At 43.8% G+C, this 16453-nt stretch overlaps 1 protein-coding gene across 1 annotated transcript in view; it reads left to right on the top strand.

The window, feature by feature from the left end:
* Positions 1 to 561: 561 nt before the first annotated feature.
* The window catches only part of BAI1 (brain-specific angiogenesis inhibitor 1), a gene marked incomplete at its 5' end in the record, with an annotated part of 43285 nt that continues 27393 nt past the window's right edge, over positions 562 to 16453 (top strand). The window contains 2 exons of the mRNA XM_009076529.1: positions 562 to 647; positions 16156 to 16327. Coding sequence (XP_009074777.1) covers positions 562 to 647; positions 16156 to 16327 — 258 coding nt within the window. The remainder of the gene's footprint in view (positions 648 to 16155; positions 16328 to 16453) is intronic.

Raw genomic sequence — 16453 nt, 5'->3', positions numbered from 1 at the left:
AAGCAAGAACCATGACAAGTTGTCTGCACCACATCACCCCATCCTTTTAATGCTGCTGCTTTGGCAGCACTGACTCCAGAAGGCACTTCTGGAAGTTGCCAGTGTCAACCCACTGCTCGCCTCTGTACTGGCCACTTGCTGCCTGTATTAGCCTGAAAAATTGTTCAGAGATTGCCTTGCTGGACCTCAGGCAAGGACTGGGCTTCAAACAACCCTGCAGCAATATGAGCAATATATAGATTTGTCCTGGTTCATGGAAACCTGATTCAAGGTTGGACTTGATGATCTTGAAGGTCTTTTCCAACTTTAATGATTCTCTGGCCTCTGTGATCTGCTGCCAGCTGCATTCTGCTCTCCTGAACTCACTGCTGCATGGCCAGGGGAGGTGGGACAGGGTGGAGAGGGGACAGAAGGGGTGGTGGCCTGCAGAGGTGTGATTTGGATTTGGGAGAAATGGGAAGGACTTAAATTTGTCAAATGTTGCGTTTTTTTCCTTCTATGCTACCCAGTTTGACCTGACCTATTTGAGAACAAAATTATGTGTTGTTTCTCTTTTGACAGGTGAACATGGTTATTGGCATTCTGGTTTTTAACAAACTTGTATCCAAAGATGGAATAACAGATAAGAAACTGAAGGAACGGGCAGGGTATGCCTTATCAATACATCTAAGTAAAGAGTGCAAATAAAAACCAAAGATACCCAAGGCTGTGATCAATAACCAGGCGAGGAATGCAAAGAGAGATTGGAGATTTGAACAAAATGAAAGGAAAAACCTACACTTGATTTAATCTCTGCCTTGTCATTCACGGCAGCAGGGACAAAAAATCCAAGGAGCAGCAAGCACTGGGTTGCTATGGAGGAAGGCTAAAAGTTCATCTCTTTGCTCAAATGGCTTCAGCCCAGGCTGATGTATCCTCCCAAGAATTAGGGAGAGCACAGTGACTCTTCTCCCTGAGACAGCAGCTGGATCAGAGAGGGACTCAGCATTGCTGAGTGTGGCACGTGGCGTGAGCTGTGTAACAGAGAAGTCTTGTCTAGTGGTTGACAGGTGACTGAGAGGCAGCAAAGGTATGTGATACTTTTAAGGAAAGGATGTTTAGAGGTCTAGCAGTGAACAGAACAGTAGATGGATGCATGTGTAAAGGGAAGGTAAGTTAAGAATCTCTTCTGCAAGGAAAAGTTCTGCTGCCACCTTTATCTTCTCCACAGCCTCCATCATTGAAGCCTGGGGCTTGTGTTACCTGGTTTTCTTTGAGCTGATTCCACAGTTCTTATCACCCTGGTCTCACTGGGGCTTGGCTGGGGAGCAGTTACCATACAGGCCTCCCTGTTGGGTTACTTCCAGCTCTGTTGACAGTGGCTATTTTATCATTGTCAACATCCCCAGCAGGATAAGAACCACTTTCATCTTCGTTTCTGTAGCCTGCTCTGACTTTTTCCCTGAGCTATGTCCTGCTCTAAGCAAGGAACAGAAATGGCAAGCTGACACTCTGAGTCAAATCAAATGCACAGGTCAGCTTGGCTGATGTATGTTATTTGCCTCTGCCTTACTTAGCTTGTTGTTGCAGTCAGAGAAACTATGCCCTTACCTTGTCTAAACATCTCTTCTGCCAAGCCTGCAGTGAGAGGACTAGAGGGCGGGCAAGGGAGTTTCAGAGTGGCATGGTGGGGGGGGGGGGGGAAAGACTCTTAGAATGATCAGGCATGGGAATAGGTTTCCCAGGATGGTGGTGGAGTTGCCATCACTGGAGGTGTTTAAGAGGTGTCTAGATCTGGCACTGGGTGATAGGATTTAGTGGTTTAAGGGTTACAGTGGTAGTGCTATGTGGATGGTTGGATTTGATGATCTTAAAGGTCTCTTCCAACCTTGATCATTCCATGATTCTGCCTGCTGCTAGGAAAGGCAGAGATGTGTGCTCTCACTTGTCACTGATGGCATTTGATTGATCGCTGTGGATAACAATTGTGTTTTTGAAGGAAGAAGTTGTTTATGAAGAGATGAGAGGAGCAGGTGTTCTGGTGCTTCTGCAACATGGCTACAGGCAGAGTCTAAAACCTTTGGAGGCTGGTGGAGAAGATTCAAGATATATCCTCTCTTTAAAAGTGAGGGGAGAATGAATCTCCATTCTCCCTGAGTCTCAGAGGGTAGAGACAGTTAACACAGATAAGGTTCAATATTCCTATCATTGCTCTATTGAGCAGTTGTGGTGGAAGTGGTATTTAATTGACTGATGGCAGCAAAACTGAGGGTAGAAGCAAACTCTTATCCAGCATCTTGAATACTGTGCTCAGCTTTGGGTCCCTCACTGCAGGAAGGACCTTGAGGTGATGGAACATGTTCAGAGGACAACGGAGCAGGTGAAGGGTCTGGAGCATAAGTCCTAAGAGGACCAGCTGAGGGAGCTGAGTGTGTTTCATATGGAGAAAAGGAAGCTCAGGGGAGACCTTGTCACTCTCTAAGGCTCCTTGAAGGAAGCTTGTGGGGAGGTGGGAGTTGGTCTCATCCCACGTAACGAGTGATAGGACAAGGGGAAATGGCTTCAAGTTGCACCAAGGAATGTTCCGGTTGGATATTATGAAAAATTTCTTCACTGAAAGGGTTGTCAAATATTGTGAGAGGATGCCCAGGGAAGTGGTGGAGTCACCATCCCTGGAACTGTTCAAAAAACAAGTAGATGTGGCACTTTGCTATATGGTTCAGTGGGTGTGGTGGTATTTGGTCAAAGGTTGAACTTGATGATCTTGGAGGTCTTTTCCAACCTTAATGATTGTATGAGAAACACAGGAACCTGTTAAGGGTCATGTTTTATCGGCAGATAAATAGATTTATTGACATGGCCAAGCAAGATGGTCTCTCAGTGCAGCAAAGAGGCATTTTGATGCCTGAGCAGTGCCACAGTCATGATAAGAAGAGGAGAATTAAGCACATTTGGAAGATCAGAGGTATCAGTTGGGTTGAAAAGCATGTGAAGAAATGACCTTGGTGCATTGCTGTAAGCAGCTGCTAACAAGCAAGTGCTTTATTCTGGATGATGCCTTCTTTACAAAGAGAGAACTCCAGAAAATACCCAACTGCAGCAGAGTCTGTAGCAAGATAATTGCACTTGAAAGTCAGCGCTGGAATAAATGGTTTATTGGATTAGCCAAGCAGTGAGTTGCTGTCTCTCAGTCTCTCCCTCTCTAATCCAAGCTGCACACAGAGTGACCTTATTTAATACACAGCAGCTGGTTATTGATCACACTCAAGAGTTGTACTTTATAAACAAAACCTACAAAGCACAAAAACAAAAGTCATTTTTCTGATGTTCTTTGTTTTTTCTTTCTTTTCTCTTTCCCCCCCTCTTTCGTGTCCGTGTGTGTGTGTGCAGCACTTTTAAGCCTTCTCTGTGCTCAATGATTTTGTTCTCCTTTCCAAGTGCACCTGCCAAGAGTGCACTGAGCCCTGGTGCCCCTTCCCTTTAGTTAGCCGCATCTGGCCTGGGCTTGGGAACCGTGTTGGAAGGTAGATCTGAAGATAATGAGAATGAGTAACGGCCTTGGAGATGTTTGGACCTGAGGAGATGGGCAAAAGAAACGTTGTGTTTCTTTTAGCAGAGGCAAGAAGTATGGTTCAGTGTTGCAAAAACAAGGGGAAAAGAACAAAAAGAGCTAAAAAAAAAAGACCTGTTAACCAGTCAGAGGAGCCAAGCACAGATACCACAGATTGGGTGGCACAAATCCGTCAGTACTAAGAGTTCTCATGAAATAATACCTGAGACACGAGAGATTTTGCCCTATACTTAGCAGAGGAAATTGCTGTGATTACTGGTGTCACATCTGTCAGAAAATGTTGACTTTCTAATGGCAGTGACTTTATTGATAGATCACAAAACCAGGATGTAGAGAGTTGGGTTTGATGACCTGGAGAGCTGGAGAAAGGCAAACAACTGCCCCAACACCTGTCCAGGCACAGGAGAAAAACCCCAATGTACCTCCCAGTAGAACAGTCTCCACTGGTGGGCAAATCCACCAGCAGTGTTGGAGCTCTGTTGATGGGAGTGCTACTAAAAAATGAAGGTTTTAATGTCAGATGCAGGAGCCTTTCAAATGAATTTGAAATTCATTGAGCAGAATTTATTCCAGCAGAATTTGTGTGCTCACGCAGCTAGGGAAGAAGAATGAGACTATAGGGTATATTCACCAAGGCTAATTTTAGCCTGCTGAGTTTAATCTCTCTAGGCTTCCTCTGTAACTACTGGAGAGAGACAGGAGCCTTGTTTAGTTGTTCCAACTTGCCCCTTAGAGGACCTTTACTTCTTTTATCTCTCTGTTGATGATAGAAACGACTGAAGAAAGTTTGCCCCGATACCTTGTAGTGAAACCTCTGTGCGACTGTCCTGGTGGGGTGGAACAGAGCAGGATTGTCAGAGCATAGAGAAGAAAGCAATTGGGAAGATAATAACTCCATTAAAACAGGAAGGGATTTGGATTGCCCTTCATCTGGGAATGGTTCATGTTGGAAGCAGTGCTGCTGCTCTTTGGGCTGTGTATGGTGTAAAGCACTGGGCAATAAAAGGTAGCAAAGTCCAAGCTCCAGTGAACACACCAGATGAGTCTGTGAGCTGGTTGTGGATATTTAGGGAGGAGAAAAAGCAAAATTAAATGGATGCATTATTCACTGTGATTATTTCATTAGCTCCCCTTTCATCCACACAGGCACCAATAGAAACCTGCTAGGGAAATTCAATATATTAACAACCTCATGCCCCCAACCAGAACAAATTAGAATAGAAATGTATCCACATCTGTGCTTCCTGCTTGCAACTTGCTGCATAAATACACCCAACAGCAGTTACAGTTGTGTGTTATAGTGGTCTTTTGGCCAGTTCTTTGTGATTCAGTGTCATTCATGTTTTTTCTGGTATAGTTTTCCATCAAATTTCTCAAATCAATCTACTGTTTCTTTTTGCTGCCTATCTCTGCCTCTCTCTGTCTCTCTGCTTATCTGTTCTTTGTGGCTTATAGATTTGGGGATAAGCTGTCTTTTTTTTGAAGGGTCCATGCACTTAATGCCTCTCAAGACCCACTTTATCTTTGGTTCAGCCATTGTCCTCACTGGATTTCCACCATCCTTCCTGGAAGATCTGTATCTACAGACACAGGAGCTAATTTCCTCTGTGTCTGAAGGCTGAAAGTTTCTGTGGGATACCTTAGTCATTATTCTGGAAGGGAGTAATGACTTATGTCACTGTAATTAATTAAAAGACCAATCAATAGCCACTTGAAAGTGGGCCACTAGGCCCACTTCTAATGCTGTGTTGGTGCTCATGAGGATCTTTTTGCAGTGAGACTGAACACAAAGCCATAAAAACTAAGGAATGATCTGTCAAGTTGCCTAATCTCTCTCCCAGGCATGTCAGGGCTGTAAAACCCCTCATGGCTGGAGCAAACATCTTCCCTGACCAGCTGCACCACCATCACCCAAGGGTGACAGACCTTCTGCCCTTTGGCAGTGATGTTCATGTCTTCTCTGACATCAGGCACTGCATGTAGGTCTGTGGGATGTTTGGCACACTCCTCCCCATTTTCTAAGCCAGATCTGATGTGGATGTCCATCTGTGCAGACCAGAGAGTGCACTCAAACTAGTAAATTCAGGGCCAGTGCCAAGCTCATGTGGCTTCTGGGCTCCTGAAGAAGATCTGGCTTGGCAGCTGGGTGGATTCACACACATCAGCTTCTAGAAGTCCTAAGGACATGCCCTTTAGCAGATCCCTCTAGCCCCTTATGCCAGAAGCCCTCAATGGGCTGGTTCTGTGGTTGATCCCATCCAGAAAAGTGGGAGCAACATATGTGAATTAGTCTCAGGGTCAATCTCAGTGATGTTTTCAGCTCCAGAACAAGATCTGAGAGAAGAAACATCTCAGAAAATAGTCAGCCAGTCTGGTTCCTTTCAGGGCAGGTTGGTGGTCTTAGGAAACACCCAAACTCATGCTTAACTTCTAGGACATAACCAGTCCCATTGCATGTCCTTCATCCCAGATGAAGCAACCAAAGAGTGGCCTCTCTCCTGGTATCATCAGCTTCCATGTGGGTATCCCCAGCAGAGAAAAGAAGTGACTCATGCCTTGCATTGCTTTAGGAAAGAAGCTAAGCAGACACAGTCCCCACAGCCCTACTTCTTGCCTTCTACTGCACAACCCTGCCACCTTTTTTGTTCTGGAGCAAAAAGGCCAGGAGGGAAAAGAGCAATTTTTCCAAAAAAAAAAAAGCAAACCAAAAGAAGGAGGTGGAGACTGGGAGAGCTGTACTGGTTTCTCTTCCATGGGTGCCAGAGAGAAACACCCTGAAACTGGGTAAACATGAACCAACACAGTTCCACCCTCTCCAGCGGCACCAACACATCTCTGAATTGTACATTGTCCCCATTTCCTGCATCTGGAGTGGTACAGATGAGAGAGTTTTATTCCTGCCTGTCTTTCATTTCTCTTTCCAAACTGGGTATGGTTGGTTGGTTCCCTTTCTCCTTTCTTTCTTTCTTTTGGCTTCTCTTGCCCTTTCCTTTCTACGTTTGTGCTCATGAGCAAAGTGTTTTGTTTTGTTTCAGTCTTTTGGTTTTAATTGCAGTCAGATGGCAGTGCCCCTTTACGGCATGACGCTCAAATGTTCCAAGTGTGGAGTAGTTTCTTCTGCTGAAGTTTCGGCCACAGCCACCAGTAACGCCATGTTAGTTCCTCTAATTTCAACTTCTTTTCTTTCTTTCTTTCTTTCCACTTTTCTTTTGGAGTTTTGTTTTTTTTTTTTTTTTGGTTTGGTTTTTTAGTTGATTTGATTTCCCTCTTCCATTGCCCTGCACTCACCAGCCCTTGTTTGTTTTCTCTCCCCATATCCCTGCCCAACTCCCCACATTCCCAGCTCTCCCTGACCTCATTCTGTGGGTCATGAGTAGTGTAGGGCTCCTCCTGCATCATCCCTGGAGCTAATGGGCTGCATCCTGAAAAGCACTTCATGACATGCCTAACTTTAAGCATGTGAGCAGCCCATGGAAGACAAAGGGACTCTGCACTTGTTGCAAGCTGTGTATATGTTTAATTCCCCCACTGAGCTTCATTTTTGGACTTACAGACTTATTGATGTGATTCCCAGTGATTTTGGTGGTAGTCAGGAACCTCAAACTCCAGGTTTGACAAACACTTAAGCATATGCTTGAGTTTTTTTATGCAGAGCATGGTTTAAGTGAGTTGGTGAATCATAGAATCGTAGAATTTTAGGGGTTAGAATGGACTTTACAGATGATCTAGTCCCAATCCCCTGCCCTGGGCAGGGACACCTCCCCAACTAGACCAGGTTGCTCGAAGCTTCATCCAACCTGGATCACTTCTAAGTGGTTTTTTTTTTTCATCCAACCTGGATCACTTCTAAGTGTTTGGGTTTTTTTTCCCTCTTATAAAAAGCTACAGTGAAGTTTAATACCTCATAGGCTGCAAGTTTGATTTGATGAGTGTTGACTGCCTCTTTTGGACCCCTAAAAGCACTTGGAATTAATTTTCAACATCTTAAAGCGTTTCATAGCTCTGAGTTACAAAAGTCAAATGCTGTTAAATCTCTTCTTAGCTGCCTCTGGAGTCAAAAAAAAAAAAAACCAACCCAGAAAGAAAATGCCAGAGCTTTGTTCTGCTGGAGAAATTGTTGCTATTTATATAGTTGGCTTTTTTCCCAAAGGTTAAGGTAGGAGGGAGAGTGATAAGGGAAGGTTTGTCTTTCTTCCTTTCCTTTTAGAGATTTTTTTAATCTCCATCATATCCAAGTGTTGCTACACTTCGGGTTTGATGTCTAAAATAATATATGTAAAATGTGTGGAAGAAACAGTCTCAGATCATTTGCAGCTTGAAAATTCCTCCTTTAATTAATCTAAACTAAAAGAGGCAGCTGAGTGCCAAATCTCAAATTGGAGAAACATAAAGGAAAATCAAACCACAAGAGCAACGTGGTCTAGAGGAAGATGTCCCTGATCATGACCAGGATTTGGAACTAGGTGATCTTTAAGGTTCCTTCCAACCCAAACCATTCTATGATTCTCTGGTTTTCTCTGTGAGACAAAAAGCTAAATAAAAATCTCATTTATTTTTCATGGCTAAAGTTGTTTACTCACCTTTTGCAAGAGTGCCCAGCTGAGATGGTGAGATGGAATTGGTCCAGACACATGTACCACAAGTCTGGAATGAGCAGGTCACTGCATTTTGGATTGCTGGGACTGCAGGGGAATGCTACCCCAGCAGATTTGCTATTAATAAATGAGCCTGTTAACTGGGAGAGGCTTTCTGTTCATAGGAAATTACATTTAAAAGTTAAACAGACTCAAATCCTCCTCCCAGACTGTCAGACATTGGGCTGTGGGAAATCACATATTCTGATTCATCTCCAAATCAGAAGAAAAAGAGCTGTGAAAGCAGATTTCCTGTTCATCCTGCTTTGCTAATTTAACTGGATTGATAGACATTGGAGGGATCTAGTTACAGGATATATCTTTTGTTTCCCAGCAGATACAACACCTCAGATGACATATTCCAGTATTGTTGTTTGTCCTGGAGCATCCTATGCTCTTGGCCCTGCAAAGGGATCACTGAGTAATACACAAATGAGTTCCCTCAAGCCTTCATCTCCCCTTGTCATCCACTTCATTCTGCAGCTGAACTCTTTTCTGTTTTGCTTCCTCCAAACCTACTGTAAATGAGGTTGTCAGAAAGGCAAAGCCCTGGTTATGCTTCATGCCACTGCCACCATTCTGCTGGCCTTCATCATCCCAGACCTTGGAGCAGCTTTGCCATTCTGTTTTGAACTCTTGTAATGTGAATCATATGCCATGAGGATTCCTCTGACCTGGAATGAGCTGTAGTTATTTGGTAGACAACACATCAAGGATGTTCCTGCCTTGTTCCTGCTGGGGTTGCTCATGCCCTTTCCAGCTTACCTATAGGTTTCAGAGGTTTGTTTCTGGCATAGCATGGCATGAAAAATAGATCCTTTAGCCCCTTTTGCTTAGCTTTTGGAATTCATAGATGTTTTGAACAATTCTTTGTGGTATTATCTGTGTCTAAGAGAGAAGGGGTCAGGGAAGGGGATGTGTAACTGAGGGAAAACTGTGGAAACCACTGATGGGAGAGCAGAAGTGACAGAAGGGAAGAATGTACTGGAAATTGTGCATTTTCTTGACTTGGGGAATGATTAAAATGAAAGCTTTGCATGTTTATGACTTGTTAAGGATTAGCTAGACTTGACAGGTGTGGAATAAACCACCCTTCCCTTTAGGTTGTGCTGAAGGAGATGCTGGACAGATTTTGCTATTGGAACATGTCTGTTTCCACATGTCCTTATTTTTATTGCTGCCTGTAGGATATTCTCAGCCTCTGAAATGTTGCCTTAGAGTTAATTTGGCTCTGCTACCTGTGAAAATGATTTTATCTGAACTGGAAAACATATCTCTGGGGCATGACATTTCTTTGTACTTGATGTGGATGAGGACATCCACTGCAGAGACCAGGGACTGCTGATGGATGGATGGATGGATGGGTGGATGGATGGATGGATGGATGGATGGATGGATGGATGGAAGTTGTTGATGCCACATCCCTGGAAGTGTTCAAGTCCAGGTTGGATAGGGCTCTGAGCAGCCTGGGTGAGTGGAAGGTGTCCCTGTCCATGGCAGGGGTTTGGAACCAGATGATCTTTAAGATCCCTTCCAACCCAAACCATTCTGATTCTATGAATTCCTGCCAAGCAAATATGGACTCTCAAGTTCTGACCACAGGGAAGAGAGAAGCCCAAGACTAATGCCCTGGCATAGTGTATTTTTCTTGCAGGCAACCCACCCAAGCACCAGTCAGGGAGTCCTCATTACCTTTCTCATGCATTATTCCTCTTGCATCATCAGAAACTCACATGTCATATCTCCCATCTGAGGGATTTGCCCTTTTTCTTGGCTCAAAGTCATTTCAGGGAGTCTTAGATGTCAAATTTTTCTGCCTGTATTGTAATTTCAGGACTAATGTGAATCAATATTTCCATGCATGGCTGGTTTTATGAAGGAGACAGTTCCTCAGGAGAGTGTCATCCTCATGGTTCAAGGAATTTGAAATTGTAGCCTTACCTGGGGATAATAGCTGAGTCCTGCAAGCCCTTGCTTGGGCTGACAAAGAACACCTTCCCCTCTTAGGGGTGACTAATCCAGCAATCTGCCCATAGCTGCCCCATCACCTGCTGTCTCATTTGTCAGAGAAACATCATAGAATGGTTTAAGTAAGAAGGAACCTTAAAGACTGTCTAGTTCCAAGCCCCTACCATGGGCTGGGACACCTTGCACTACACCAGGTTGCTCAGGGCAATTTAGAAGCATTTGATTTCCTGTTCCCCTAATTTTATAGTTGAGATTGCAGCAACTGAGAGAAGAATGATCTTTTGGGGAAAATAGAAATAATATCTGGTGTTTCTGTGTTGCCTTTGCAAGGGAAGAGTGAGCAGGATGCTCCCTCTTTTCTAGTTACAGATCTCCTACCTTGGTTATATGGACGTTGAATTAAAGGGAGTTTCTCTGAAACTGTCCCTAAAATTAGGACAACACTCTTGCTTTTAGGAGGAATAGTGTTCAAGTGCATGAAAGTGTTTAAGTCCAGTTTGGATGGGGCTCTGAGCAATCTGGTCTACTGGCAGGTGTTCCTGCTCATGGCAGGGAGGTGGAACTAGATGATCAAGGTCCCTTCCAACCCAAACTGTTCTAGGATTCTATGAATACAAGTTAGAGGAGGAATATAGCACAAGAGATTAAATACAGTACATCTCTGTGCTCTGATTTTCCTGTAGCAGAACTGCTGGCATGGAAGGAGTCATCCATTATGTGTTGAGCCCACTGACCAACTCCCTTTCCAGAGCTCCTCTCCAGGAGCTCTTTCTGAATTATAAAGTGATTTTTCCTTCTTTAACTTAGGGCACTGCTGCTCTGTCAGTGTTGAGGAATGAGAAGAATCGATCACTACCTCTTTGTAATGGCCCTTTACATCTTTTATTGACATGTCCTGTGTGTCCCCCTGCACTTGCCTTTTCTCAGGGTGCAGTACTCCTCATCTTTCTTCATGCAGATCTGTGTCTCCAAAACCATTTTTTTTGCTCTTTCCATTGCTATCCTCTGAAGTGCCACCACTTTATTCTGCTTCTTTTCCAAAGCCAAAGACTCCCAAGGCTGCCAGCTAGCTAAAGGACAAAACCACAGCTAGTTTTTGTCAGCTTGACCAAAGTCTGTCATCAGTTTGTTGCCAGAGCTGGGTCTGCTATTTGCTTTCATAAGGCTAATATTTTCCTATCCTGGAACATGCCATATTCTAGTCAGCTTGACCAAAGTCTGTCATCAGTTCTTTGCCAGGGCTGGGTCTGCTATTTGCTTGCATAAGGCTAATACTTTCCTATGCTAGAACATCCCATATTCTAAAGAACAGGTCTTATGAAGAGCATCCAAGGGAACTGGGATTGTTTACCCTCAGGAAAATGAGGTTCAGAGGAATATGAGGAAGAACTTCTTGGCTGTATGGGTGACAGCACAGTGGCACAGGTTGCCCAGAGAGGATGTGACATCTCCCTTACTGGAGATATTCCAGAACCATCTGGACACAATCCTGTGCCACATGCTCTAGGATGACATTGCTTGAGCAGGGAGGTTGGACCAGATGACCCACTGTGGTCCCTTCCAACCTTACCCAGTTTGTGGTTCTGTTGTTCAGTGACCTAGCTCGAACAGCTAAAAAAAGAAGACTAACTCTGTGGGGTTGGTTTCTTCTCCTACATAACAAGTGATAGAGTGAGAGGAAACAGCCTCAAGTTGCACCAGGGGAAGTTTAGATTGGATATTTGGAACAATTTCTTCACCAAAAGGGCTGTGCAACCCTGGCACAGCTGCCCAGGTTAGTGGTGCAATCACAGTCCCTGGAGGGATTTAAAAGCCATGTAGATGTGGCAGTTGAGGACACAGTTCAGTGGTGGCCTTGGCAGTGCTGGGTTGATGGTTGTACTCAATGATCTTAGAGGTCTTTTCCAACCTTAATGATTCTGTGATCAAGAATTGTGTGGCCATGCCACAGGTTCAGTCGTTGTAGTTTTATTTGGTTGCACTGTGCTGTGGCATTTTCATATCCCAAAGTAACTCCTTTCCTCTGCAATGCAGCAGCAGTGTGGTGTGGTGGGAAGGAACAACGTGACACTCCAACTCCACTGCTGAATAACACTGACATGTCAGGGTCATCACACAATAAACCAACATCCTCCTCCCAGAATGTAGTGCAATGATCTTCCCTCAATGCTGCTGTCACTCTCCATGAGTGCTGTCATGGATGGGACAAATAAGAGGATCTGCCAGCTAATTCCTTTGTCTCAAGGAATACAAATCCTGGATTCATTGATCAGAGCTAATCCACAATGAAAAGCCATTAGGTGATCACAGTGTCATTATATAACAGATCAGCGTTTCATGTCACACCACGTGGCAACTTGACATGATGTTTCTTAGGTCCTGTAAGTTCTTCTAGAATCTTTTTAAGGATGCACAATACCTCCTGGAAAAGGCCCAGGTGGAAAGGTGATAGAAGTATGGGTTCTGCTATGGATTCAGCTCACAGCAACAGAATGAAGGGCAATCTCACAGAAAACCCATTTATCTCCCCCTGAGTTTTCTTCTGAAATTTCATATTTTTTAATGGAGCTTTTTTTAAAAAAAATTAATATTTCAAAATCTTAGCAGAGCTCTGCGAGTGAAATTAGAGCAAGTTCCATTCCTATGACCTGTTGCCACCTGCTGCCTGAGAATAAAGATCCTGCATTAAGTGTCAAACAACATTTCCATACATTTGCTAGGGATAAATATTGCTGAGAAGTGATTTACAAGGTGAATCACCAACAGAGCAAAAAGACCAAGCTCTTAGCTCGTGTAAGTCAGCACAACTTGGGAAAATCCTGATTTACTCTAGGTTGTGTGATACAGTTTTCATCCTCTAAGATGGAAGGGCAAATGATATTTGCATCATTTGGTTGGAAGGGCAGAGATTTAAGTGGTGAATTCAGGTTGCTTACGTTGGCAGCAGTAGTGAAGTCTATCAGGATATCTTGATTCAGAAGGAAGTGGATTAGTTTTCCCACTGAAACTTGGGAAAATCCTGATTTACTCTAGGTTGTGTGATACAGTTTTCATCCTCTAAGATGGAAGGGCAAATGATATTTGCATCATTTGGTTGGAAGGGCAGAGATTTAAGTGGTGAATTCAGGTTGCTTACGTTGGCAGCAGTAGTGAAGTCTATCAGGATATCTTGATTCAGAAGGAAGTGGATTAGTTTTCCCACTGAAGACATGGAGTGAAGGGCTGGGAAGGACTAGTGCAGTGTTTGCTTACGTTGGCAGCAGTAGTGAAGTCTATCAGGATATCTTGATTCAGAAGGAAGTGGATTAGTTTTCCCACTGAAGACATGGAGTGAAGGGCTGGGAAGGACTCCCTGAGTGCAGTGTGAGGACAGCTCTGAAGGGACACCACTTTAGTTATGGGTCATTGCATCCACACTGTGGATAACACTAGACTCAAGCAGTGCCTTGTTAAAATGAAGTCAGTCAGTTCAAATCTAACCATTTGCTAAAGAGAAACCTAATTTCCATAGAATTTACCTCCTCAGCAGCATCCCTTACAGCCCTACATCCACATCCAAATCTTGGCTCCAGATCCAAATCATTGTCAATCTGAGGCTGCAGTTTTTTTCAAGAATGGAAGACCCATCCAGATTTAGATGGTTGGTTCAGACCTATAGTCACAGGTCAGATCTATTCTCAGATGTGGTCAATTAATGTCTTGTTTGCACGTTAGTGGTAGTAATGAACACATATGTGTGTATTATCCACCATCCCTGGACATGTTTAAGAGGCATCTGGATCTGATGCTGGAGGATATGGTTTAGGGTTTGGGTTTCCAGCAGAGTGGCAGGTTAATGGTTGGACTTGATGATCTTAGAGGTCTCTTCCAACCTTGATGATTCTATGATTGTGTTCTGTGATTCTATTAAGAATATTCTGGAAGACCAGACAAATCCAGGAAGCAGAGTTGTCTCTTTTCTAGCAGCTTCTACTGACTTTGATGGTTTCCACTTGCTGCTGGAATGACTTCATCTACCAAGCCATGCATCAGACATCTTGTGTCTGCTGAGACTTGCATGGAACACACATCTAGAGAGGCACATTATGGGCCAAACCTTATCTTTCCATTTGGTTTTCTGCCTCTGATTTTTCCCTGCACTTCCTTGCAATTCTGCTTAGCCAGATTTATGACTGCACCACCACAACTGACAGCAAAGAGATATTTCAGTAGAATGAGGAAGATTTCAGTGGGCTGAGGGACAATTGGAATAAGAACTTCTCTTTAGGAGTTGGTATTTGTTTGGTTGAGGGCTGTCTGCTGCTTTTTTCTTTTAAGTAATACTTTGAAATTAGAGTTCATATTGGGTATTAAAGACCATTGGTTGCCATCCCATACAAAATTACAAGGTATCAGATTATGTCATGGCCTTTACCTTCCATATAGGTCTCACAATGCTTGTTCTAATTCTATATACATATATATATTCCATTTCCCTGCTCCTTTAGGTAAATTACATTGCTTAAGAATACCACAAAGGAACACATCTGAGTCTGGACAGGTTGTAGAAATATTTGCAATCAGAGGATCATTCTGACTGTAAAATGAACTGTGACTTGAGTACGTGGTCGTTACAGCAGAACTGAGGTAACAATCCTTGCAAAAACCAGGGTGTTATATCCTGATGTCCATACCTGTGTCCCAGCTCCAGCTTTGTTCAGGTAAAACTCTCACTGAGGTGTGTGAGAGCAGTACCTGGATAACCATCAAGTAAACATTAAAAACTTGATCATAGATCAGAAAATGGTAAGCAAGTCCCATGTAAGTACTGCAAAAATATGTGTCATGGTATCTGTCCTGTAAGTTCTTGTGTTGCCTGTATTTGTTTGTTAGGATTTAGGTTGAGATTTTAAACTCTTGCAGCTCAACTTGTTATTCAGCCTGTGCACAGGTCTACTGTGATTTGTTAGGTAAAAGCCCTCAGAGAAATTCTCCTCATATTCTTAGTGCACCAGCACTGCCAAAGATCTAGGATGAGTGACAGCTTAAAATCTCCCTAGTAAGCTATTAAAATTGCTTGGGACCCTTTGTGGTCAGAGAACTGAATGCCTAAGTAGTCTATGGGAACAGAACTGCTTTCCCATTTCCAGAGCCATCATTCATAGAGAAAATGGAGATTCATGGGGCAATTGCATTACAGGAAATAATTTTGCCCAGTTTTCTGTCTTGTGAGTTAAGACATGGCTTGAATCTCAATTTCTTTTAACCCAGAATGTCCACCCAAGAATAAACTTACTTACATTAATTGCCAAATATAGATCAAAAAGCAATTTTTTCCCCAAGCATTCAGCTGGGGAGATCACACAAGGAAGCAGGAAATTTTCTGTCCACATTGGGTCAGGAGTCATTTCTCCTGATGTTCACTGATGCAGTGTCCTAGGGACCATCAGCTGTAGAGTGAAGGAGCAACAGCAAAATATCAATCTCCACGTCAGCTCTCTGCTTGTCCTGTTTTAGTCACTTGAAACTGTGACACATGTCCCAGTGTTGATGTCTTCCATGTGCTGTGGAAGTCCAAGTGTCTGTGACCCAAGTACCAACAGCCATCGTGACAGACCAGTCTCTGCTGCAACTGTTCCTCTTCCCTTTGGCAACCTCCAGTGATTGTATCTTGTCTCCCCTCCTTGGGAATACCACTGTTGTGGACTAGTGCCAGAGTGGGAAGGGTGTGAAAGGGGGAGTGAGCTATCTGCATCCTTCCTCCCCACCTCAAGTTTTATGCATGATTGCACCATTGACCAATAGTCCCTCCCGTAGAACGTTCTCACCTGTTTTGGTAGAGTGAGTGTGCAAAGCATCTTCCTGCTTCCCTGGGAGAGGGGCTCAGAAAACAGCCAGCACAAGTCCATGGTTGCTGGAGATGTCTTCTGCAGCCCCATGGGATCAGGAGGCTGAATTAGCATCCCACATGGAAGTGGATGAGGCTAAAGTGGAGCTGAGTTGGCTTTTCCTCTCCCTTGACAGGGCATCCCTTTGGAGCTCCTGTGTGGTCCTACCTCTCCTGGCTCTCACCTGGATGTCTGCAGTTCTGGCCATCACAGACAGGCGTTCAGCACTCTTCCAGATCCTCTTTGCTGTCTTTGACTCCTTGGAGGGTTTCGTCATCGTTATGGTCCATTGCATCCTACGGCGAGAGGTGAGCTGAATGAGTTTTCCTTTATAGAATCAACATGTTCCCCATAAAAATCACCTGGAAAATATCCATCCAGCTTGGAAACTTCTCTAATCCTATGAACTTTTGCTTTTGTGTAGATGATGACCA

The sequence above is a fragment of the Acanthisitta chloris genome, unplaced genomic scaffold, assembly GCF_000695815.1.
Source record: "Acanthisitta chloris isolate BGI_N310 unplaced genomic scaffold, ASM69581v1 scaffold2256, whole genome shotgun sequence".
Taxonomy (NCBI): Eukaryota; Metazoa; Chordata; class Aves; order Passeriformes; family Acanthisittidae; genus Acanthisitta; species Acanthisitta chloris.
The sequence above is the reverse complement of the archived record's forward strand: the minus strand, read 5'-3'. Positions and strand labels throughout refer to the sequence as shown.